Raw genomic sequence first — 24978 nt, 5'->3', positions numbered from 1 at the left:
GACCAAGGTGGGAGTTGGGAACATAATCACACAAGATGGAATTCACTCATTCTCATCTTTAGGGTAAGTAGATAAGTGTTCCCTTAAATGGTGTCTTCGGGATTTGAACAAAGAGCCCTACCCTCTCTATGGCACGAGAGGGGTTTCTGTTTAGTGGTTGGACCATAAACAGGTTGTTCATTAGAGGAGCACTGGTATTTAAGGACTAGAAGTAACCCAGGGGTAAAACAGTAATTTGACCCATCTAGTGTTACGAATACTTGTGAAGGACTAACTTACTGGTATTGGTCTATATCCGTGGACACAAAAATATATCTACAGTGAGAAGAGTTCAGTTGTGAGTCTTTAGTGGAGTGTACACACAGTTAACGAATATTGATTAATGTGGTTAATGAGTTTAGCAAATTAATTTCATATCGTTGTAGCTTCTGATCTGTAGGTCCATTAGGTCCCCTTCCTAACTCATAAAGAGTAATGAGATTTATTTATATTGGTTGTAATTTGAAATGTTCAAATTTACTTTGGGAATTAATATAATGTATATTGATACATTATAATATAAAGTTTATATTTTAATTAGACTTTAGTATATAAATTAAATTTTGGATATGATTCAAAATTAAATTACGAGAGAATAAAATATTTGAATAAGTTCAAATATTAGTTTAATGTGAATTAGATTCATATTAAAACTATAAGTTAAAATTTAATGTGTATATGATACATATTAAAACTATAGGTTATGAGAGAAATTTATATTTGAATATGATTCAAATTATTGATTAAATTAAATATAAGATATTTAATTTAGAAATTAATTAATTGGAGAATTAATTAATAGTTTAGTTTAATTTGATTTAATTAAATTAATTAAATTAAAACTATAGGTTATGTGAGAGATATTCATTTAAATATCATTTAAATAAAAATATTATTTAAATATGATTTAATTAATTATTAAATTAATTAATTATTTAATTTAATTAATTAATTATTTTAATATATATTAATTTAATAATTATTATTAAGTTAATAGGAAACGTTGGTGGTTTTCCCACATTCCCATTTATTATCTCCAACCTCCCACTTCTTCCGTCTAAAGAAGTGGGAATACTTTGCGTAAAAAGAATGGTGGTGGGTTCTGTGAAAAAAAAAAAGGCACTCCCATTTTCTCTTTGAACAATAATTCTCTCTAAGAAAAATTCCTTTATTCCAATTTTGGTTCCCACAAACCATCTCAATCAGAGAATAGGAAGGTTTCCAAGTGGTGGTGTCCAAATTGGTGATTGATAGATTTAGAGTCATCAACGAGCATAAGTTTTTTTTCTCTGTATTTTTCTTCAAAGCATGTTTAACCATAAAAAAATTGTGTTTCTAATTTTTGCCAATGTATTGGTATTTTTAAGGTTCCAATTAAAATTGAGTTTCTGTAATTCTTCCGTTGTAAAGGGTTTTCATCCTTTCATCTTTAACCCGTATACTTCTTTTTTCCTTTGTAGAATTGTTTTCAAGCTGTTGAGCAAACGAGTGTAGAAGAAAGTTGACCAATCAAAGTTCTTAAAAATTTCTTTATCATCTACTCTTCCTAAAACATCTATATCAAACTGTCTTTATTTATCCTTCCCAACCATCACAGTTTCAATAAAAAAGGGCTAAGGCAACCTTCATAGCATCATCATCATTTGTAAAGTCAAAAATTTTTAAAAGTTCCTCAACTTCCAAGCACGTTATTATCTTCTTGTTTTGTGATCCAAATAGGAGGCTTTATAGGCGCTTATTGTCATAATTTTTATCCAATGTTACATTGGTTGGCCATAAACTGGTTATGATGTTGAATTTGTTTTGGGTGAAACAGACATTTTTACCCAAAACAGTAAAACAGATTCCATTTGTGTTGGCTTCTTCAGGTATCTGCCTCAGCAAGAAATGATGGATCAACTGGCCATTGAAGACCATGTTGACATTTAGTAATATACCAAAATTTGTTTTATGGAACATCTACAACTGTTCCTTGGTAAGTTTATCCTTAATAAGAGTGTCAATCTTGTGCACTTGGCATGAGATAGTGGAAGGAAAGTATTTGTCGTCAGGTACAGGCATCCTAAAAATAATGATCATAATATGTATTCGTTATGTGCACGATCATTTATAAAACACTAAACTTTAAACCCTAAAATTAATATGTAAGCGTTAAACATCGTTTAGACTATATACTATATCGTTCAGTCCAATATACACGATCCTCTAGTCTAGGTTAAAGTATTGTTTACTTGACATAATAGATCGTTTACTCCAAATAGAAAGACATTCATAATACAATTAATCGGCAAGTAATGATAAATTGAAACATTTAACAATCGAGAATAAAAGTGTGACCGAATGAAAAATGCTTAAGAGTAAGAATTTAACAATAGAACAATCGTGTTCAAGACAGAAGTGGAAACGTCTGAAATATACAGAAGATGAAACGTAACATTATAGTACGACAAGTTCAGCAACAAAAATTTTAAGTTATACTGAAACATACATTTTGACGTTGAAGAGAAAAATGGACGTTTGAGAGGAAAGGAGTAAGGGAATAGGAAATTTTTCAAATGAAAAGCTAAGTGATCAGTGTGTTTGTATATTTGAAGTGACCGAAAACGAAGAAGACAGTACATATATTGTTGGTTTTTAACAAAGGGGCAATATTGTAAATTCGCATGCTTTTTTAAAATGTCAAATTGCATTCCTTAACATGTCAGCGCATATTTTTAAATGATATGTGTAAACGATCATTTACGCTTACTGTTTAATATATAAATGATCGTGTAATTATATAAAAACGATCTTTTAAAGGATATAATTAATTACACAATAGGTGTAAGATCATGCAATAATCTAGACGGTTTTGTAATCAAAAGAAACGATATCTGATTGAAATGCAAACAATCATTTTTGTTAAACATACACGATTGTGCTAGTTTATCTAAATGATCTGGTTATGTGATTTACGTGATGGTAATATATGTTATACATTGTACATATCAACGATGCTTCTATACCAGTTACGTGATCATGATGGATATTATCTAAACGACTGTGTAGTATGGTGTAGTTATACGTTTAAATGATAGTGTCGTTGAATCTAAACGATCGTGTTAATAAATGTAATTGACCCTGCTATATGTTTACATGATAGTTTTGGATATAAAGAGTGAAATGGAATACATATTACCCCATGCAGATTTACCCCATCTGTGGAAAGAGCAAGACGTAGATTTCTAGGTTCTGACCCAAACTCTGGCCATAAATTGTCTATTTTTTTCCATGATAATGCATCTTTTGGATGTTGTAATAGATCATTCATTTCTCTTTTTCTGCCATGCCACGTCAATAATTTTGATGTTCCTTTGCTTCGAAACATTCTTTAAAATCTTGGAATTGGAGAGAAATACCACATGACTTTCACTAGAACATTCTTAACCTCCTTCTTTGAATTTTTAGGAATCTTCCATCTTGACATACCACAAGAGGGGCATACATTTGCATCAAACAGTTCTTTCCTAAACAAACAACAATCATTCCTACAGGCATGAATCTTCTCGTACTTCATTCCAAGAGTACACAAAAATTTTTTTGCTTCATAAGTAGAAGTAGGGCATTCGTTGGGAATAAGTAAGATGTCAAAAATTAATTGTAATAACTCAGTGAAACTCTTATCACTCCATCCAAATTTAGCTTTCAAATTATATAACTTTATCAACGTAGATATTTTGGTAAAATTCGTACAATTAGGATATAATGGTTTCTTGGCATCATCTACTACTTCCTCAAAATTTTCTGACTTGTCATTAAAATAATTATGTGCAGCCTCAAACATTCCAATTGTGTCATCAACATCATCCTCGTCAATTTCTTCTTTTACACTACTAAAGACACTTTCATTGTTTCTCTTTATTGGTAGTGATTCACCATGAAAAATCCATTCTTGATAACTCTGATCGATGCCGTTAAAAAACAAGTGATCTCTAATTGTATTCACATCTAAAGTTTTTAAATTCACACACTTTAAACAAGGAAAGGCCATGACATTCGACGTCTTTGAATGCTTCAACCCATTTTTAATAAACATCTCAACCCCATAAGCATACTCAGATGACGTTCTATTCTTTTGCATCCACGACTTCTCCATATTATATAAGATGCAGTTTAATCTAAAAAAAATCAACAAAACAACGAAATTAAGTAAACTTAAACTGAATCCATATTCCAAAAACTAACAAGTTCTATATAACCCAAACCAAAAGCCTCTATATTATACACAAAACCAATGAATTCTATCCAATGAATTACTATGTATAGTTGAAGCTATCAAAAGACGAAGTCATTGTTCGAGTTGGTACCATAAAGTTAAAGCTGAAGTTTACCGACATAATGCGATTAAGATCATTAAAAATTTCAAGATATAAAAACAAATTTATTGAGAATACTTTTCTTTTTTAAAAAAAAAAAAGACCGTTGAAGTGCATGTGAGTGGATTTACCACCTTAAAGATTATTCATAATAAATAAATATACATCATCCTCTATGCCTTTTTCTGGGTTACAGCGGAAGACTTTAAAATGTTTTGAAAAATGAAATTTGAGACTTTTCTTTTTCAATGTTTTGTTGGAGGAAGAAGAAGCAATTTCAAATATATCATAAAATTAAGAATTAAAATTTTGAGATTTAAAAGTGTTTTTTCTTTTAATGAGATGTAATGGTTGCATGGGTATAATACTGTACTTTAAACAGAAAATACATCACCAAAATATGCTAACAAATACCCAACACCAATAATTTAAAATATAATGTTGGTGTATAAGTAGTATATCGCATTTAAAAAGAAGAATTTATATCACTACTAATAGTTCTTAAATATGCATTTTTTTTTCTCTCAAAGTACATACTGCTACAACAACAGCCCACTGAAAATCTAATTTCAAGCGTCGCATTGATGTATGAATAATTCATCCAATTCACTCAAAATGATTGTTAATATGATCAATTAAACCATTATAAGTTGTAAGCTGTAATATAATATAGTAGATATATGCATGTTGAAACACTAATTAAATTAAATTTATCTCAAATCGTCAAAAAGCAGAAGTTGATGATGAAAACAAATTTAATATAACATATAACATTCTCTCTCACAACTTGAAATGTAAAGAAAAGCCCAGAAATCAATATTAAAAGGTAGGGAAACAACTATACAACTATAATTACTATGCTATGCCTTTCCCTCCTCAACTCTCTTTCCCATCACTTCATCCTTTACTTAAATTTATAAACTTCTAAACTTTTAAATTCAAAAACTTAAATTCACCCACAAAATTCGTAACCTCTTGTGTGATGCCCTATTAAATAAAAGATTCAAATTTATGTAGCCAACGTGTTTGATACCATAAAAAAAATAAATATTAGATATCAAAATAACTATAGAGAATAAAATCAGTGACCACTTACTATTTCCAAACAGGTGGGAGCTTCTTGGTCTTCTTGTAGTAGCGAGCTAGCCGGTGAATCCTGCTCTCCACAAGAATCAACCTGAACTTGGAGTCTTTGTCCTTCATGTTCCTTTCCAAATGCTTTCTAATCGAGACAGCCTTCTTAATCAAATGGTAAAGATCCTCAGGAATCTCCGGAGCAAGTCCTTTTGATAGTAATAAAAAAAACACACATTCAATTACCACAACAGCTAAAACCTAAAACTAATACATTAACATATACTCAATCTTCCATATCTATCCTGGTAATAGCTAAAACCTAAAACTAATACATTAAAATTTCGAATTGATGAACAAGAAGAACAAGTACAATACCATGAGCTTTAAGAATGCGCAAGATCTTATTGCCAGTAACACTCTTAACCTGAGCAGTACCGTGAGAATCACGAAGAATGACACCGATGCAAACTATATCCTCACCTAAATCATCCAAGCGGAAAGGTGAGATGGAAACAAGAGAAGATTAGAAAATAGTTGCATATGGTCTAGAAAATTAGAAATCAGTTGCATATGGTCTAGAAAATTAGAAAACTATATCCTCACCTAAACCATAAAAAAATTAGAAAATTAGAAAATTAGAAAACAAGATCAATTACACTGATTTTTGAAGATCACCTCCACTATTACACAGCTGCATATGGTCTCTCAAATCTAAAAGTCTCTACATTCCTACTTTATTGCCGATTTTATAAGAACTTCTTACAACTACAGCAGTGTTATAGCTTTATTTTCTCCATTCATTTTCCTGCCTAAGTTAAGCTAATTCTAAAGAGAATAGTTTTTTGATTCCTTTCTATGAACTCAGTAGAAAGTAAGAACTTCCAGTTTGACCAAGATTTTAACATAGCACAACTTCTCTAACCTGGTTGCCTACCTGTCACTACACCTCATCTACCAAATACAAGAAGCTTGTACTAAACGCAACTCCAGCCATTTCATCCTTATTTACAGCATTATTGTAATTAATTTATGCTTTTCAAGATTCGTCGACGCCAATAAAGCCCGCAACACAAATCTTCCAATGCCTTGACAACTTTCCCTTGTCTAAGAATCCATAATCTAAATCAAAATCAAAAAACATGCTAAAAACCCCAAATTAAAAAAATCGCAACCACTTGAAAGAAGATGGAAATTTTACTGTCGTTGCTGTGAATGTGAGAGGGAGAATGAGAATGTGAGAGGATGTATTTTGTGAACACGGACGAATTTGATTCAAGGGTGGGCGAACCTGGTTGCTGGTTGCTGTGAACGCGGACGAGCGGATGAGTTTCAAAAAACCTGGTTGTTGTGAACGCGGTTGCTGTGAACACGGTTGCTGTGAACACGGTTGCTGTGAACGCGGACGAGCGGATGAGTTTCTTTAGAAGGAGAGAAATGCGGCCGAATTTGATTCCAAGGGTGGGCGAAGAGAACAACAATCGTGGCGGCGATAGAAATGGTGGCGTCAATCGGAGAAGAAATGGAGGGGAGTCGTTCGGAGAAGACGAGGGAGATGGTCGAATAGATGGTCGAATGGTTGATCTTCGTATAGCCGACGGTCGAAAAGGGTAAAGTAAGAGAGAGAATGTTATTTTTTCACAAAAAAAAATTACTAAAAAAAATTAAATGGACCTTTAATGTCGGTGGAAAACCGACATTAAAGTGTCTAATTTTTTCAAAAAATAAAAATATTAAAATTAAAATTTAAATGGACCTTTAATGTCGGTTTTCAAAATGGCGGACTTTTAATGTCGTTTTAAAATCGACATTAAAGCTTAGTCTTTAATGTCGGTGGAAAACCGACATTAAAGGTCCGCTTTTTCAAAACCGACATTAATGGTCTTTTTTCATTTTTCCCAAGCGACATTAAAGCCTATATTTGTTCTAGTGATAGATCGTGATAGATATAGATAGATCGAAATGAATATAGATTCAGACCTCTTTATATGCAAGATAGATCGTGGTAGATATATATAGTGTTGGAATTTATGTCCTAAAACTTGTAGTTTGTAGTTAAAATTATATTCTATTCAATAAAGTCGTTATTGAGGACTTATTAGTGAAAATAGAATAATATAATCTTGAATCAATTAACTAAGATCTTGAGGCTATCTAGTGTAGACTTGAACTTTATGTAGAGACATAAATGTGGATCAAGTTCCAGTTTATAGCCCACATGGTCTATAGTGTTTGAATAAGGTTGGGCGTCTTATTTCGATAACACTATGGATGTAGACTGCTCTGTCGTTAGTACAAACGATGTGATCCTAAATCGTTCATATAGAGACATGAAAGTTTGGGCATCCTATGTAAAGAGTTCGCATAAGATTGGAACCATGAAATAGTCACTTTTAAGTTATAACACCTTTGACTATATAAACTGACTATTTCGTTTATGAGGATCTAGGTAACTTAATCTTAATCCTGAGCTGTAACGACCCAACTTTCCGGACTAAGCTGAGGTCACTACTCAGTACTAAGACTCGACCACAAAACACAAAAACTCATAAAGGACCGGTTACGATTCTTTAAAAACGTTAGAAATATTACCAAAAAGCAGTTTCGGGCCCTATTTTAAATCACAGTCACGAGAGTTTAAAATACAATACTCAAGTCATCAAACTCAAAATCACAAAACCAAATATTCTAACAAAATACATCAGCGGAAGCATAAAGAAAACCAGACGCGTCCATATGGCCTTCACGCATCCTTCCTGCCTCTCGTCGGTCTGCCCCTCGCTGTACCCTTACCTGAAAAGTTAAAGAAGAGAAAGAGTGAGTATAAAATATACCCAGTAAGGGACCCACTACTGGGCCCGTTAGAGAATAACAGTTAACTTCCTATGCAGGGGTACCCTACGTAAACAGTCTAGTGGTTCCGTAGAACGCACACATCAATCTCGTGATCTCGAAGGATGCACGTATCAGTCTAGTGATCCCGAAGGATGCACATATCAGTCTAGTGATCCCGAAGGATGCACATATCAGTCTAGTGATCCCAAAGGATGCACATATCAGTCTACTGATCCCGAAGGATGCACGTATCAGTCTAGTGATCCCGAAGGATACACCTATCTGTCAGGTACACTACCCCATAGATGAAGCTAACCGCTACCCCTCAGTCCATACTTAACCGTCTACAACAGTCATACTCCGACAACATTCATATTACAATTTCGCCATAGGCTTCGCCAGTCAGATAGTATAGGTTTAAACAACTACATCCTCAGTGGCTATATGCACTTCTAATTCACACACCATTGTGATATTCCTTAGATCCAGTTAACTAGTCAAATCAGGATCGGACTTACAGTCCTTCCACGACAAAACTCCATGATCAATATCCAGACAATAGACTACCACATACCTAACCTTAAGATTTTAAAGTCCATCGACATACAATTCCAGTCCACAACGTGGCCCTTTAACATAACTACAATGTACAGAACATCTGGGCATCAGTGTCGATCCGTAAACAACTACCTACACCCGATGGCACACAAGCTACCACTAGTAGTCACGTTACCTTTACATCAGACAAGAGTATAACAGCGATACTTAATAGTCAAACATGCATCAATTCATTCAGTACAGTTACTAACGTCTAATCTCTTGTGGATTACTACGTTTCCAGCCTCGATCCGAGGTCCAGTAGTAGAAAATCCCTTACCTAATATTTGGTTATGCCCCTCGTTCGAGTCCACGCTCAACGGATCCACCTAAACGAAATCACGAGGGTTTTAAACGACGATACTAGTAAGAGTCATTTTTAAATAGTCCTTAGCAACATCCGTTGGCTTACCCGAGAAAAAGAAAGCTATCTCCAAATAAACCTGCCGCGGAACCCGAGAACTTGAACGTCAACTCCTTAATACCTTCAAGGGACGAAAGGTAGGACCAAATCTTATTCCAATATTCAAACTCGAATCGGTTGTAGCAACATTAGGAAAATTACCAAAATAATCCTTACCAAAGATTCACCGTGACCCGAAGTGGAGGAAGGAAAGCTTAGGTAACTCGGCTCGGCCCGGCTCGGCTCACCCTCAACTCGGCTCGGCTCACTTGCGGCTCGCGACTCACGACTTGACTCGGCTCGCGGCTCGGCTCAACTCGGCGCGTGGCTCGGCTTGGGGCTTACGGCTCGGCTTGGGGCTCGCAGCTCGGCTTGCGGCTCACGACTCGGCTAGCAGCTCGCGGCTCGGCCCAACTCGGCTCGCGACTCAGCTTGGGGCTCACGGCTCGGCTCGCTCGAGACACCAGGCACACACGCGAACAGCTATTCTTGGCGGCGCGCGACAACGGACGAAAACTTAACGCGGCGACGGCGACGACGGTCTGCGGCTTAGCTCGGGTCTTTTGGGCTGCACCGGACGGCACATGGAGAAGGGGATGTCAACTGCGGTACGGACAGAGGCGGCTGGCGGATCTGTGGTTGCGTGAGGCCGAAAGGAGATCGGGAATGGATGGGGCCGCGGCGAACGAACGGTGGAGCTATGAACCGACGGAGATGGAGACGGGGACAGAGGACGGTGACAGCGGACGGAGACAGAGATGGGACGACGACGGGACGCGAGCGGAAGAGAGAAAGCTGGAGAGACGGTGGCGGCGTTCGCGAGCGAAAGACGATGAAGAAGAAGAAGAAATGGATGGGGGCGCGCCTTAGGGTTAATTTAAAAATATTATATTATTATTATTATATATATTAAATAAAAATAGTATTAAATAATAATAATAATAATACTAAATAATGATAATAATATTATTAAATAACAATAACAATATTAATATAAAAAAATAATAATATTATTAATATTATGATATCAATATTAGTATAAAATAATAATAATAATATTAAATTATAATAATAATAATAATATAATATTATATTATTATTATATCAATTTACAAAATATTAAATTTAAAGAAATTCATATCCCTAAATTTCTTTTTCTACCCTCTTCGAAGGAAATCGAGAATGTACACCAATATTTTAAATTTCCGAAAAATCACACAAAATGATAAAATTTACCTCGAAAATTCGGGGCGTTACATTCTTCCCTCCTTAGGGAACTTTCGTCCTCGAAAGTTTTATTCCTCGAACAGTTTGGGATAAGGGGACCTCATGTCATCTTCTCGCTCCCAGGTAGCCTCTTCGACCCGGTGATTTCGCCATAAGACTTTAACCAAAGGAATTTCTCTATTCCTCAACATTTTCACCTCCCTAGCCAGCACCTCAACGGGTTGTTCTGTATAGCTCAAGTTTTCATCAATCTCTAGTGGTTCGTAATCCACTACGTGTGATGGATCTGGCACGTACTTCCTCAACATAGAAACATGAAACACATCATGAACTGTCGAGAGTGATGGTGGCAACGCCAAGCGATAAGCTACAGGGCCAATCCGCTCCAGAATCTCAAACGGCCCAACAAAACGGGGACTCAGTTTTCCTCTCCTTTCAAATCGTAAGACACCTTTCATAGGTGCTACCTTCAAGAACACCTTGTCCCCCACATCAAACTCAAGATCCTTCCGTCTAACATCAGCATAACTCTTCTGCCTACTCTGTGCGGTCTGCATACGTGATCTAATTCTCTATATCGCTTCGTTAGTAGACTGAACTAACTCAGGACCCATCAATCTCTGCTCACCCACCTCACCCCAGCAAACAGGGGATCTACAACGTTTGCCGTACAAGGCCTCAAATGGTGTCATGCCAATAGTAGCTTGATAACTGTTATTATAAGCAAATTCCATCAAATGCAAGTGGGAGTCCCAGCTACCTGGAAATTCCAATGCACACGCTCGCAACATATCCTCTAAAACTTGGTTCAGACGCTCAGTCTGACCGTCAGTCTGTGGATGGAAAGCTGTATTAAAGTCTAACCTCGTGCCCATAGCAGTCTGCAAACCCTTCCAGAATTTGGAAGTGAAACGGGCATCTCTATCAGAAACAATCGACACCGGCACTCCATGTAGTCTTACTATCTCAGACATGTACAACTGTGCCCACTTACTAGCGGTATAGATGGATTTACCCGGGACGAAGTGCGCTGATTTGGTAAGTCTGTCAACCACAACCCAAATCACTGTAAAACCCCTCAGAGTTCTTGGCAGTCCTGTAATGAAATCCATGGACACGTTTTCCCACTTCCATTCCGGTATGCTCAAGGGTTGTAATAAACCCGCTGGTTTCTGCCTTGGTGCCTTAACCTGCCGACACACCAAGCATTTACTAACAAATTCTGCTACCTCCCTCTTCATGTTACGCCACCAATAAACCCGCTTCAGGTCCTGATACATCTTCGTACTACCTGGGTGCATGGAAAATGGGGAACTGTGAGCCTTAGATAATAATTCTGTTTTAATCGCACTATCTGATGGCACACAGAGGCGCCTCTCAAACAAAAGTCCACCATCAGAGGATATGGAGAACTCAATCGCTTGCCCTGCCTCTGCTAGGCCACGCTTCTCAACCAAATAAGGATCGTTACTCTGAGCATCAATGATCCTTTGCCTCAAAGTCGACTGTACCGTCAACTGGGCTAACTGCATAGTGACTGCCCCCACTGACACTGCAATCTCAGCCCGCTCAAGATCTCGATGCAATGGGGCCTGTCGGGTAACAAGTGCTGCTGAATGTGATACCTTTCTACTAAGAGCATCAGCTACCACATTTGCCTTGCCTAGATGATACAGTATCTCACAGTCGTAATCCTTCACTAACTCAAGCCATCTTCGCTGTCTCATATTCAATTCCTTCTGAGTAAAGAAGTATTTCAAGCTCTTATGATCCGTGAAGATCTGTATCTTTTCACCATACAAGTAATGCCTCCATATTTTCAATGCAAAAACCACTGCTGCGAACTCTAAATCGTGGGTAGGGTAATTCTGCTCATGACTCTTCAACTGACGCGAAGCATAAGCTACTACCTTACCTTGCTGCATCAATACACAACCCAAACCTTTCTTGGAAGCATCACTATAAATCACAAAACTGCCTGAACCATCAGGTACAGTAAGAACCGGTGCGGTAACTAGCTTCTGTTTAAGGTTCTGGAAACTGTCCTCACATGCCTTGCTCTAAACAAAAGGAGCTCCCTTCCTGGTCAACTGAGTAAGAGGAGTAGCTATACGAGAAAAGTTCTCCACAAACCGTCGATAATAACCTGCTAAACCCAGAAAGCTACGAACCTCACTGACTGTGGAAGGTCGGGTCCAACTGGTGACTGCCTCTATCTTAGCTGGATCCACAGAAACTCCAGCCTTAGAAACCACATGGCCTAGAAAGGACACCTGCTTCAGCCAAAACTCGCATTTCGAGAACTTTGCATACAATTTATTATCCCAAAGTGTTTCCAAAACCATACGTAAATGCTCCTCATGCTCGGCCTCCGTCTTGGAATATATCAAGATATCAACAATAAACACGATCACAAAAGTGTCTAGGAACTCCCTAAACACTCTGTTCATCAAGTCCATAAACACTGCCGGAGCATTCGTCAAACCGAAAGACATCACAATAAACTCATAGTGCCCGTATCTGGAACGAAATGTTGTCTTCGGTACATCACCATCCTTAATCCTCAACTGATGATATCCCGACCGAAGATCAATCTTAGAGAACACTGTAGCTCCCTGTAACTAGTCAAACAGATCGTCGATCCTGGGCAAGGGATATCTGTTCTTAACGGTTACCTTGTTCAACTCCCTATAGTCAATGCATAGGCGCATTGATCCATCCTTCTTCTTAACAAATAAAACTGGTGCACCCCAAGGTGACACACTCGGTCGGATGAAGCCCTTATCAAGCAATTCCTGTAACTGCACCTTCAGTTCTTTCAACTCTGCTGGGGCCATTCTGTATGGGGCTCTGGATATAGGAACCGTGCCCGGCTCCAACTCTATGGCAAACTCAACCTCTCTGTGAGGAGGTAACCCTAGAAGTTCTTCAGGAAAGACATCCGGATAGTCCCTCACCACTGGTTCTGATGACAGGGATACATCGACCTCTCTAGTATCCACCACGCTCGCTAAGATACTCAAAGTATCCTGACTGAGCAGTTTGCTGGCCCTCATGGCTGAGATTACCTGAGGTAACGACCTTGACCCTTCTCCCTTAAATTTAAAACTGACCATCGAGAGAGGGTTAAACGCTACCTCCTTACGGGAACAATCTATGCTGGCATGGTTAGCGGCCAACCAATCAATACCCAGAATTACATCAAAGTCGAGCATGTCCAGGACTAACAGCGTTACTTTAATCACATGACCTGCTATCTCAATCTAGCATGCTTTCACCTTTTCCTTCGACAACATACACTCCCCAGAAGGAGTAGATACTAATAGAACATGGTGTAGGGGCTCTACCTCTAAGCGGGCATGCAACACAAAGGCAGAAGAGATAAAAGAATGTGACGAACCCGAATCAAACAAAACTAAGGCGTAATGCCCCAATACTGGAAGCGTACCTGTCACCACCGTGCCTGCCCTCTCAGCCTCAGTCTTGTTGGTAGCAAAGACTTTACCCTGATGTGGAGCACCTGCTCCCTGATTCTGTGCATTCCCGGTAATCCTCATCGGGCATTTGTCAGTTGTATGCCCTTCTTGCCTACACTTAAAGCAAGTCCTGGTCCCAAATAAACAACGACCCAGATGGTGCTTCCCACAAGTGGTACACAACGGTTTCCCCCTGGCAGCTTCCCCTGCCTCAAAAGGTTTCTGCTGGAAGCGGCGAAACTCACCACCTGATCTGAAGTTCCGCTGTGGCACTGGATTAGACTGCTGCTCAGCCTTCCTTTTCTGTCCCGAGGTCGAACCTTTACCTGTGACCTTAGACGAGTTAGCCCTCTCCTGTAAACTGAGATCCACTGCCAGGCGCAGTGCATCGGCATGAGTAGCGGGTCGGAAAGCTCGAACCAAACCCTGGATGTCTAGTCGGAGGCCTCTAACAAACTTATCAGCTCTGGCCGCCTCAGTCGCTATCATCTCGGGAGCAAAGCGGGATAACATGTCAAACTCCGCATCATACTGCTCCACTGTCATGTCATCCTGCTCTAAGTTCAGGAACTCCTGCCGCTTGGCATCTCTCAAACTAGCAGAGAAGAATTTCACATAGAAACTCTCCTTGAACTGTTGCCACGTGATCTGACCCACGTCACCCCCTAGCATTCTCTCTGTAGTCTCCCACCATGCAGTACCTCTGTCTGTCAACATGAAAACAGCACACTGAACTTTCTGATCCTCAGGGCACTTCATATACCGAAATATAGTCTCCAAAGACGACAACCACAGCTGAGCCCTAGTGGAGTCCTCCAAAGACCCATCGAATGTCGTGAGGTTATACTTCCTGAAATCTCAGGTGCTTGGCCTCTGCCGACAACTGATCCGGCACGACCTGGGGCACAACTGGAACTGGTGCCGGAGCTGGAGCTGGAGTTGGCGCTGGAGCTGGCGGGGCAGGCTGCTGCTGCTCCCGCATCTGCATAATCAAATCCCTGAACCTCTGCTCCATAGCAGCTAGGTCCGCATGAGTAACTGGCGCAGCCGGGTTAGTGGCTTGGGCTACAAGCTGCACCTCAGGTTGAACACGTCCTGCTCTCCTTCCTCGGCCTTCTCAGCCACCCCTACGTGCACCTCTCCTTGGCGGCATTTGCCTAACCACCACCAATGATCTCTTTAGTCATAAGTGATAATTAACTTCGCAGTTTAACTTAGATAAGGTAATGCATATAGAGTTATACATATAATTTCATGAGAGCGTACCTGACGAGTGGCAAGGATCGTTTCAGCCATAAGGACACAAGAACACAAACTCACATCCTAAGTCAGTCTACAGAACCTAAAACTTAGGCTCTGATACCAACTGTAACGACCCAACTTTTCGGACTAAGCTGAGGTCACTACTCAGTACTAAGACTCGACCACAAAACACAAAAACTCATAAAGGACCGATTACAATTCTTTAAAAACGTTAGAAATATTACCAAAAAGCAGTTTCGGGCCCTATTTTAAAACACAGTCACGAGAGTTTCAAATACAATACTCAAGTCATCAAACTCAAAATCACAAAACCAAATATTCTAACAAAATACATCAGCGGAAGCATAAAGAAAACCAGACGCGTCCATATGGCCTTCACGCATCCTTCCTGCCTCTCGTCGGTCTGCCCCTCGCTGTACCCTTACCTGAAAAGTTAAAGAAGAGAAAGGGTGAGTATAAAATATACCCAGTAAGGGACCCACTACTGGACCCGTTAGAGAATAACAGTTAACTTCCTATGCAGGGGTACCCTACGTAAACAGTCTAGTGGTTCCATAGAACACACACATCAATCTCGTGATCCCGAAGGATGCACGTATCAGTCTAGTGATCCCGAAGGATGCACATATCAGTCTAGTGATCCTGAAGGATGCACATATTAGTCTAGTGATCTCGAAGGATACACCTATCCGTAAGGTACACTACCCCATAGATGAAGCTAACCGCTACCCCTCAGTCCATACTTAACCGTCTACAACAGTCATACTCCGACAACATTCATACTACAATTTCGCCATAGGCTATGCCAGTCAAATAGTATAGGTTTAAACAACTACATCCTCAGTGGCTATATGCACTTCTAATTCACACAACATTGTGATATTCCTTAGATCCAGTTAACTAGTCAAATCAGGATCGGACTCACAGTCCTTCCACGACAAAACTCCATGATCAATATCCAGACAATAGACTACCACATACCTAACCTTAAGATTTTAAAGTCCATCGACATACAATTCCAGTCCACAACGTGGTCCTTTAACATAACTACAATGTACAGAACATCCGGGCATCAGTGTCGATCCGTAAACAACTACCTACACCCGATGGCACACAAGCTACCACTAGCAGTCACGTTACCTTTACATCAGACAAAAGTATAACAGTGATACTTAATAGTCAAACATGCATCAATTCATTTAGTACAGTTACTAACGTGTAATCCCCTGTGGATTACTACGTTTCCAGCCTCGATCCGACGTCCAGTAGTAGAAAATCCCTTACCTGATACTTGGTTATGCCCCTCGTTCGAGTCCACGCTCAACGGATCCACCTAAATGAAATCACGAGGGTTTTAAACGACGATACTAGTAAGAGTCATTTTTAAATAGTCCTTAGCAACATCCGTTGGCTTACCCGAGAAAAAGAAAGCTATCTCCAAATAAACCTGCCGCAGAACCCGAGAACTTGAACGTCAACTCCTTAATACCTTCAAGGGACGAAAGGTAGGACCAAATCTTATTCCAATATTCAAACTCGAATCGGTTGTAGCAACATTAGGAAAATTACCAAAATAATCCTTACCAAAGACTCACCGTGACCCGAAGTGAAGGAAGGAAAGCTTAGGTAACTCGGCTCGGCCTGGCTCGGCTCACCCTCGGCTCGGCTCGGCTCACTTGCGGCTCGTGGCTCACGGCTCACGGCTTGACTCGGCTCGCGGCTCGGCTCAACTCGACTCGTGGCTCGGCTTGGGGCTCATGGCTCGGCTTGGGGCTCGCGGCTCGGCTTTCGACTCACGGCTCGGCTTGCGGCTCGCGGCTCGGCCCAACTCAGCTTGCGACTCGGCTTAGGGCTCGCGGCTCGGCTTGCGGCTCACGGCTCGCGGCTCGGCTCGGTCTTCGGCTCGCTCGAGACACCCGGCACACGCGCGAACGGCTATTCTTGGCGGCGAGCGACAACGGACGAAAACTTAACGCGACGACGGCGGCGACGATCTGCGGCTTAGCCCGGGTCTTCTGGGCTGCACCGGACGGCACACAAAGAAGGGGATGTCAACTGCGGTAGGGACAGAGGCGGCTGGCGGATCTGTGGTTGCGTGAGGCCAAAAGGAGATCGGGAATGGATGGGGCCGCGGCGAACGAACGGTGGAGCTGTGAACCGACGAAGATGGAGACGGGGACGAGGACGGTGACAGCGGACGAAGACATAAATGGGACGACGACGGGACGCGAGCGGAAGAGAGAAAGCTGGAGAGACGGCGGCGGCGTTCGCGAGCTGAAGACGATAAAGAAGAAGAAGAAATGGATGGGTGCGCGCCTTAGGGTTAATTTAAAAATATTTTTTTATTATTATTATATATATATAATAAAAATGGTATTAAATAATAATAATAATACTAAATAATGATAATAATATTATTAAATAACAATAACAATATTAATATAAAAATAAAAATAATAATATTAATATTGAATAATAACAATATTAATATTAAATAATAATATCAATATTTGTATAAAATAATAATAATATTATTAAATAATAATAATAATAATATAATAATATTATATTATTATTATATCAATTTACAAAATATTAAATTTAAAGAAATTCATATCCCTAAATTTCTTTTTCTACCCTCTTCGAAGGAAATCGAGAATTTACACCAACATTTTAAATTTCCGAAAAATCACACAAAATGATAAAGTTTACCTCGAAAATTCGGGGCGTTACATGAGCTAACTATGAGCTTCTGTTCAATCAATATTATCCTTAGATCTGCATTGGTAAGGGCAGCTCAATGGTGCTGGTCCAATAAGCCTCCCATTTCAGGGGTAAGATCAGGTAGATGGTTAGGGATATAGGGTGCAAGATGGATTTCATTTCTACTCGCATAGAGTTAGTAGATAGGTTGTTCCCTTAAGGACGAATCGAAGTCTTGAACAAGGGATCCCACCCTCTCTTTGGTCCGAGAGGGATTTGGTTTATAGATTGGATCTTAAGCAAAATGTTCAATAGTGGATCAGTGGGACTTAAGGAACAAGATGTAGTCTCGGGGATAAAACGGTATTTTGACCCAGCTAAGGTTACAAACAACCTGTGAAGGATTAACTTACTGATCATGGTTATATCAAATGGACATAAATATATCTATAGTGAGGGGAGTGCAACTACGGGACTTTAGTGGAATGGACCCGTTAGTTGACGAACCTAAAGTTTTTCTCTCTCCCAAATCTCAAACCCTAAAATTCATTCTCCAATTTCCATCCATCTTTCTTTATTTTCTTCATTGAACGGGTCCCACAATCCCGTAGTAAGTCTGGAGTATAGCTGGTCAACTCTAGTGGTGGTCCCGGGTTTGTGATCGTGAAAAGATTTGGAGCATTGGGAGCTTCGAAGGTAAGTCTTTCTTTTAAACCTAATTTAGAGTAATTAGGGTTGTACATAATGCATGTTAATCAATAAATTAAGTTTAGTTCCAATTAGGGTAAAATCTCGATCCTTTTATCAGCTGCGCATGTTTCGTATCTATCATGTGGTATCAGAGTATGCTTAATTTTACTCATTTGCATATGGTGGGTATTGTCAATTTATTTGATAAATTGTTGTAGTTTAAACTAAAATGGATATATGAATGGTTTTGGCAATTAAATTAAGCTTGGTTTTTATATTAATTATTGTAATTAGTCCGGTTTTTGGCTTAATTTAATTTTTTAAGGGTCTGTAATTTTATTTGAGTCATTAGAGTCGAAAATTAGGTTGAAATTGCTTCAACCGGGAGAAAGAAAAACAGTTTTTTTTTTAAGAAATTTGGAGGACAGACACGAATTTCCTCTTCAGACCCGGAAACCCCTTTTGACCCGGTTGGACGACCCGTAACTCGCCCGCAGCCGTCGTTGGACCACTGCAGCGATCGTTGAAGGAGTTCAAACCCGGTAGGTCGACCCAGAACCCAAGCGCCCGCCCCGACCCTCGTCTGGCCTGCCTCACTTCTTCGGCCCAATTCTCACGCAAGCTAGGCCCGTTTCGCACGCTGGGCCGATGCTGTACACGCCCATGCGCTCCGCGTGACCCGATCCAAGCGTCTACTGGTCTGACCCAGATCCAATCCGGTTTAATTTGCCCAGTGCGACACGCGTCCTTGGCGGATCCTTTTGCTTGCTCGTTGCTCCGCCCCGACTCGGTTCCCCCAACCCGCGCGCCTGCTGATGGTTTAGGCCGGTTCAAGCCTAAATGTTTGTTCTTAGGCCGGTTCAAGGGGTTTTTTCGGGCCAGTTCAAGCGTTTCGATGGTTTTCCAGCCGGTTTGAGTTATGTAGGAGAGGTTTATGTACTCCTCCAAATTATTATCGTAATAATTTAATTTTTAGCTTAATTTAGGAGCCGAAACTAGTTCATTTTAAGGTTTTTAATTAATTATGCATATGATGTATGTTTTAATTAATGTGTAATTATATGTGCATAATATATGTCATATAAATTTAAAATCTGACTATAGGTTAATATGTTCATGCATTAAAAGTATATAATAATGGTTATAAAGTATAGTATGCATGTTAATTAATTAATATGGTAATTAATTAATTTGATCAATTAATTATTTAATTAATTAAGTTAATTTTGATTAAATATGATTTAATGAAATTAATTAATTAATACTTTTTTGATTTATTTATTTTAATTAAATATGATTTAATTAAAATAAAAGTTAAATGAATATTTAAAAAAAATCATATTAATTAATTTGTTTATATGATGGTTATATATTGCTAGATGAATGTTATAGGTTTGTTTAATTTTTTTTATAAGTGTTATAAAATGAATTAGACATTTAAAATCTATAACAAAGATAAATTGCATGCTCACCTAGGTAAAAAATAAATCTTCCTTTTTTCATATAATTAGGTTGATATTTTGTAAAACTGGTTACAAGAGGCTCACCTGATTCGATCTTGTCAATAAGTCAGATAAGATGACTAAGGTTGGAGGTTCTTAAGTTGACGGTTTACGGAACACCTGCTACCTGGAGATCATAATCAATTCTTGAGTCTAGTTAACCTAGTTCTATGAGCATGTGTGAGACATGTGGGTAATAAAATTGATTTATCACCTAGACAATGTAGGTTAAAATCCGGTATAATAGTTATACTGGATGTTTCACCTAGACTTAGGATTCTTTTAAGTTAGCCTAATTATGATCCTATCTTTCTGAGTACCATTTAAAACTGTCTTAGAACACTTCAGCTAGAGAAAAGTAGTGTACTTTTAGCTCCAATGTCCCTAAGAGTTCACACTGTAAGATCCATGCAGGGCTTTGGACTGTGCATAGGAGCGGACTCCCTTCGAAGAGTGTTTGCATGGATCAATATCAAGGTGAATAGGGGAAGTAGTTCATAATATGTGGGTGAGGGATATGTGACAACACGTCCCACAATCTCTTCCATTGGGTCGCACCGTGAGATTCCTATAATCTGCCTACTTGTCTGCTTTGGAGTGACGTTCCCTTCAGAAGGTTGTATTATAAGATTTGGAACACCACGAACTCCATACATGGATAAGGTCTCTTAAATTAGTTTTCATATTGTCTTTCCAATTTCGGGAGCATAATGATTCTTATCTCTGAGATCTGAAAATGGAGGGTTACACTTACGAGAATTACTAAGTTGTGAGTATATTCTCGACAAAACCAGCGGTAACTAAGTGTTAAGCAAATATTAAATATTCAGGAGTTAGCATTAAGTCAAGATTGTCTTGGTCCAAATGAGGAGTAATCGACTATTCTTTGGTAGAGGTTATTCTGAACTTTTGAAATATCGTTGCAAAACATAATAATATAGGGTACGTTATTAATATTTGCTAAATTAATTAGTTCTTAAAGGATTATAGTTTTTTTCACTAAATTGAATATGTTTTTTTCCAGCATGAACAATCCACTAATAGTTAGTGGAATGGTGTCAAACTATAATAATCGTTTATTAACATTAACCGGTGCGCGCGGACGATTAATCGCGAGTTTATTGGGGTATTTTTGGTATTTCGCACTGTGGGCCTACGGGCTTTTTCCATTTCTGAAATTGTTCTATAGAGTGTAAATAATATGTTGTTTCATTAATAAAAGATTATTAGATGGCATTGTGTATAATAATATATCATTGATACACGATCTTGTAAATTACCAAATACATAAACGATAAAAAATAAACGTTAAACGATAACAAAATACTTTAACGATTATCTTTAACAATCGCGTAAATTATCTTTAACAATTATCTCATATGTGCATTTGATCATGTTTGAAAATATAAATGATAATCATACACGATTCTATACATTACGATAATCATATATATAAATGATAAGGCAATAAACAGTAAAAGATGACGAAAAAGTTTAAGTATACACAATCATGTAGAGAAGTTTCAACGATCGTTTATATAAGTATAAACGAACATTTACAGAAATTCCAATAATTCGTAATTACAAAAATGCCATCAAAATGAAGGGGCTATAAAAAGGTGAAGGAACTTGCTTAGAATTTTTCGTTCATCGTCTTCCTCGTCGATCGTTTATATCCTGATAAACTACTTCAACAGAACTGTCATGATCAATGATCTGACTTGCATACAAAGAGGTCTGAATCTATAATCATTTCGATCTATCTCCATCATCTATATATATCTACCACGATCTATATACAAAGAGGTATGAATCTATATTCATTTCGATCAATCTATATCTATCACGATCTATCCCGCATACAAAGACGTCTGTTTCTATACTAATTATATATATTTCATTAAATAATTTATATTAGTCCTCTTTTTTACAAATAGATGGTGAGCAAGAATCAACAAGCATCATATAGCAAATCAATAAAGTGTAAAGCAAAGACAGAAAAAAGAAAAATGAAGAAAGAAAAAGGAATAAAGGTAACAAACTAGAATGTGAATATTTGTCTGTATAACGTTGTATATTTGTGTATATTTTTCTTTATAGCGCCCTGTATTTTTAAATTTCTTAAAATTTACCCTTGTTTAAAAAGTACTATTTATTATGTCATTCAACAGGTGAAACACTATCCAAATGACATTATTATGGAAGATGAACAAAAAAAAAACCTTAGAATTACTATATACTACAGTTTAGAAACATTGAATCAGATCAAGTCAAAAATAGACCGAAGAATTCTTTCTCGAGTTTTGACAAACACTCCTTTTGGCCAGTTCCTTAACATTAAAATGGCCAAAATACCAACAAAATTCCTAAATTTTCTATTAAGAAAACAATGTCATACAAAAAAAACTAATGTCTTTGTTTTCAACTTCAATGGACATATAGCAGAATTTGGGCTGAAAGAATTTTGTTTTGCAACTAGACTTAAAGGTCACAAATTCCTTGAGTTAAATCTAGGAGAAAAAAAAGAAAATGATCTGAAAAATGTCCTTTTCCGTCATGATTACTTTATAACAAGAAGAGATATAGAAATAACTTTCAAAGCATTGTGCAACGAGGAAGACTCATGGAAAGAAAAACTAGTTAACCTCTATATCTTAGAAGCATTTTTAATTCCCAAGCAGCAACACAACCACATAAATCTCCTACATTTAAACATATCGGATAATGAAGAAATCTTCGAAGACTATCCATGGGGAAGGTTATCATACATCCTAACATATTAGTTCTTGAAAAAAGCATCCTACAGTGACAAGGATGTTGTATACCTTCAAGGGTTTCCCCTAACTTTAGTCTATTGGGCTTTTGAGAAAATATTAAAACTTTCCAATTTCGATGTTGGGTTTGGAAGAAATCTTGCAATTGAAGGGCCACTAATTGTAACATGGGAATGTTTGGAAACAAGTGACTGGAGGACTCTAAACATCGACATTTTTTAATCTGAGAATGTAAATAAGTTTAGAGCATGCTTTATATATGTTTATTTAGATAAACAATGAAAGATTTTCTATCCATGTTTATCTTGAATAGATGATGATATAAATCTATCACTGTTTATCAATACCTTTGCTATTTTTCACTAATAATCTAATATCATTTTATTTGTAGTTCTTCATGACACCTCTAGACTCATCAGAAGAAGAGTCTCAAAAAATTTTGTGATATTTCAAAAATATTGAGAAGCAGGAAAGAAAAGAAAAAGCAGAGCAATAGGAAAAAAAGAGAAAGAAATGGAAAAAAAGGAAAAAAACAATGAAACAAATAAAATCTTAAATGAAATAAGAGAAATCAGAAAAAATCAAGAAAAGATAGAAACAAAACAAATATTATTAAGACAATAAATAAAAGAAATAAAAAGCATGTTGACAATTGTTATGACAAGCTTGAATATTACACCACCATCAGCCAAACTTCAACAACAATAGTGTAACGCCCCAAATTTTTTGAGGTAAATTTTGACACTTTATATTAATTTTGAGGATCTAAAAAATTTTTTGGTGTTAAAACTTATTTAGTTTAGAAGAGAAATGAAAAAGAAAATGAAGGGTGTAAATTCTAATAATATGATATAATATAAAATAATAAAATAATAATATAATATGAATTTTATTATTATGTTATTATTAATATTATATTATTATTATTATTATTATTATTATTATTATTATTATTATTATTATTATTATTTAATATATATATATATATATATATATATTATTTATTTATTTATTTATTAAAAAATAAATAAATAAAAGAATTTTAAACTAAATTCTTTCTCACTCCCGCGCGCCACAGCCCCCCCAATTTCTTTTCTTCTTCTTTCTTCCTTCTCCCGATAACGCTGACCGCCGCCTCTAATCTCTCTTTCTCTTTCGTCGTCTGCATAAACCACCACGGTCGCGCACCCCTTCGTCCGTCGCACGTTGAAGCCCCACCTTAATGTCGTCATCTCGCGCCACTTGGCGAAGCTCGGTGGTCCGCGCAAGCCTCCGACTCTCTCCCTCTCCTTCTCACTCGTTTCATCGACCGTCAACCGTCTCTGCCCTTAGCCGAACGTCGTCAGCCATCCTCCGACCTCGTACGACCATGTTTGCTCATGCCCAGTCGCCGTCGTTGCACTAAATCCCCTTCTTCTTCGTTCGGTCGTCCGTCGCATTGAAGCTGAGCCGCACACTGCCAACGTCGTTTTCTTTCGTAGTTTTCGTCTGCTTCGGCCACTGTTCACGAAGCACCAGCCGTCGTCGGGTCCTCACAAAGCAACCACAAGCTGAGCCGATGCCTGTTTAACCAAGCCGAGCTGCAAATCGAGCCCAGTCGTGAACTGAGCTGAGTTGAGCCACGAGTCGAGTCGAGCTACCTCCCAAGCCAAGCCGATTTTCCAAGCTGATCTCCTTGTTCACCAAGCCACTTAAGCTGTTTCCATCCATGCTGAGCCCTGGTGAGTTTTGGTAAGGGTAATTTAAAGAGTTCCTAACGTTTTCTATAGCCGATTCGAGTATAAATGTTGAAATAAAATGTTAGACTTATTGGTTGGATTAACTTTTGATACTTGGAGGTGTTAGAGAGGTGACACTCGAATTCTTGGGTTTTACGACAAGTGTAGTTTGGAGTCAACTCCCCTCTACTTGGGTAAGTCTGTGGTTGTTGCTTTGGAGTGTTTTAAATGTGGATTTTTGAGGTGTCATCGTTTAAATCCTATGTTTATGTTTAGGTAGATTTGTTTGGACGTTGACTTGAACAAAGATTGTAGCTACATC

The 24978-nt window shown here is 38.1% G+C and overlaps 1 protein-coding gene across 1 annotated transcript; it reads right to left on the bottom strand.

Moving 5' to 3' along the window:
* Positions 1–5489: 5489 nt before the first annotated feature.
* Positions 5490–24648, bottom strand: LOC103504108 (40S ribosomal protein S13-like). Its single transcript, XM_051090609.1, has 3 exons — positions 24579–24648; positions 5847–5951; positions 5490–5677 (listed from the first exon to the last, which is right to left on the bottom strand). Exons 1-3 carry the CDS (start codon positions 24646–24648, stop codon positions 5490–5492), a joined length of 363 nt encoding a protein of 120 aa, XP_050946566.1.
* Between the last annotated feature and the right edge of the window lie 330 nt (positions 24649–24978).

This window comes from Cucumis melo, chromosome 10 (genome assembly GCF_025177605.1).
Source record: "Cucumis melo cultivar AY chromosome 10, USDA_Cmelo_AY_1.0, whole genome shotgun sequence".
Taxonomy (NCBI): Eukaryota; Viridiplantae; Streptophyta; class Magnoliopsida; order Cucurbitales; family Cucurbitaceae; genus Cucumis; species Cucumis melo.
The sequence above is the reverse complement of the archived record's forward strand: the minus strand, read 5'-3'. Positions and strand labels throughout refer to the sequence as shown.

Bases quoted from the DNA above. Each gene is read 5' to 3' on its own strand.
- LOC103504108 (XM_051090609.1), bottom strand. From the start codon at position 24,648: ATGGATGGAAACAGCTTAAGTGGCTTGGTGAACAAGGAGATCAGCTTG. The intron at 5,952-24,578 runs GTAGCTCGACTC...TGGATGATTTAG, and splicing joins AAATCGGCTTGGCTTGGGAG to GTGAGGATATAGTTTGCATC. The intron at 5,678-5,846 runs GTATTGTACTTG...TACTATCAAAAG, and splicing joins GCGCATTCTTAAAGCTCATG to GACTTGCTCCGGAGATTCCT.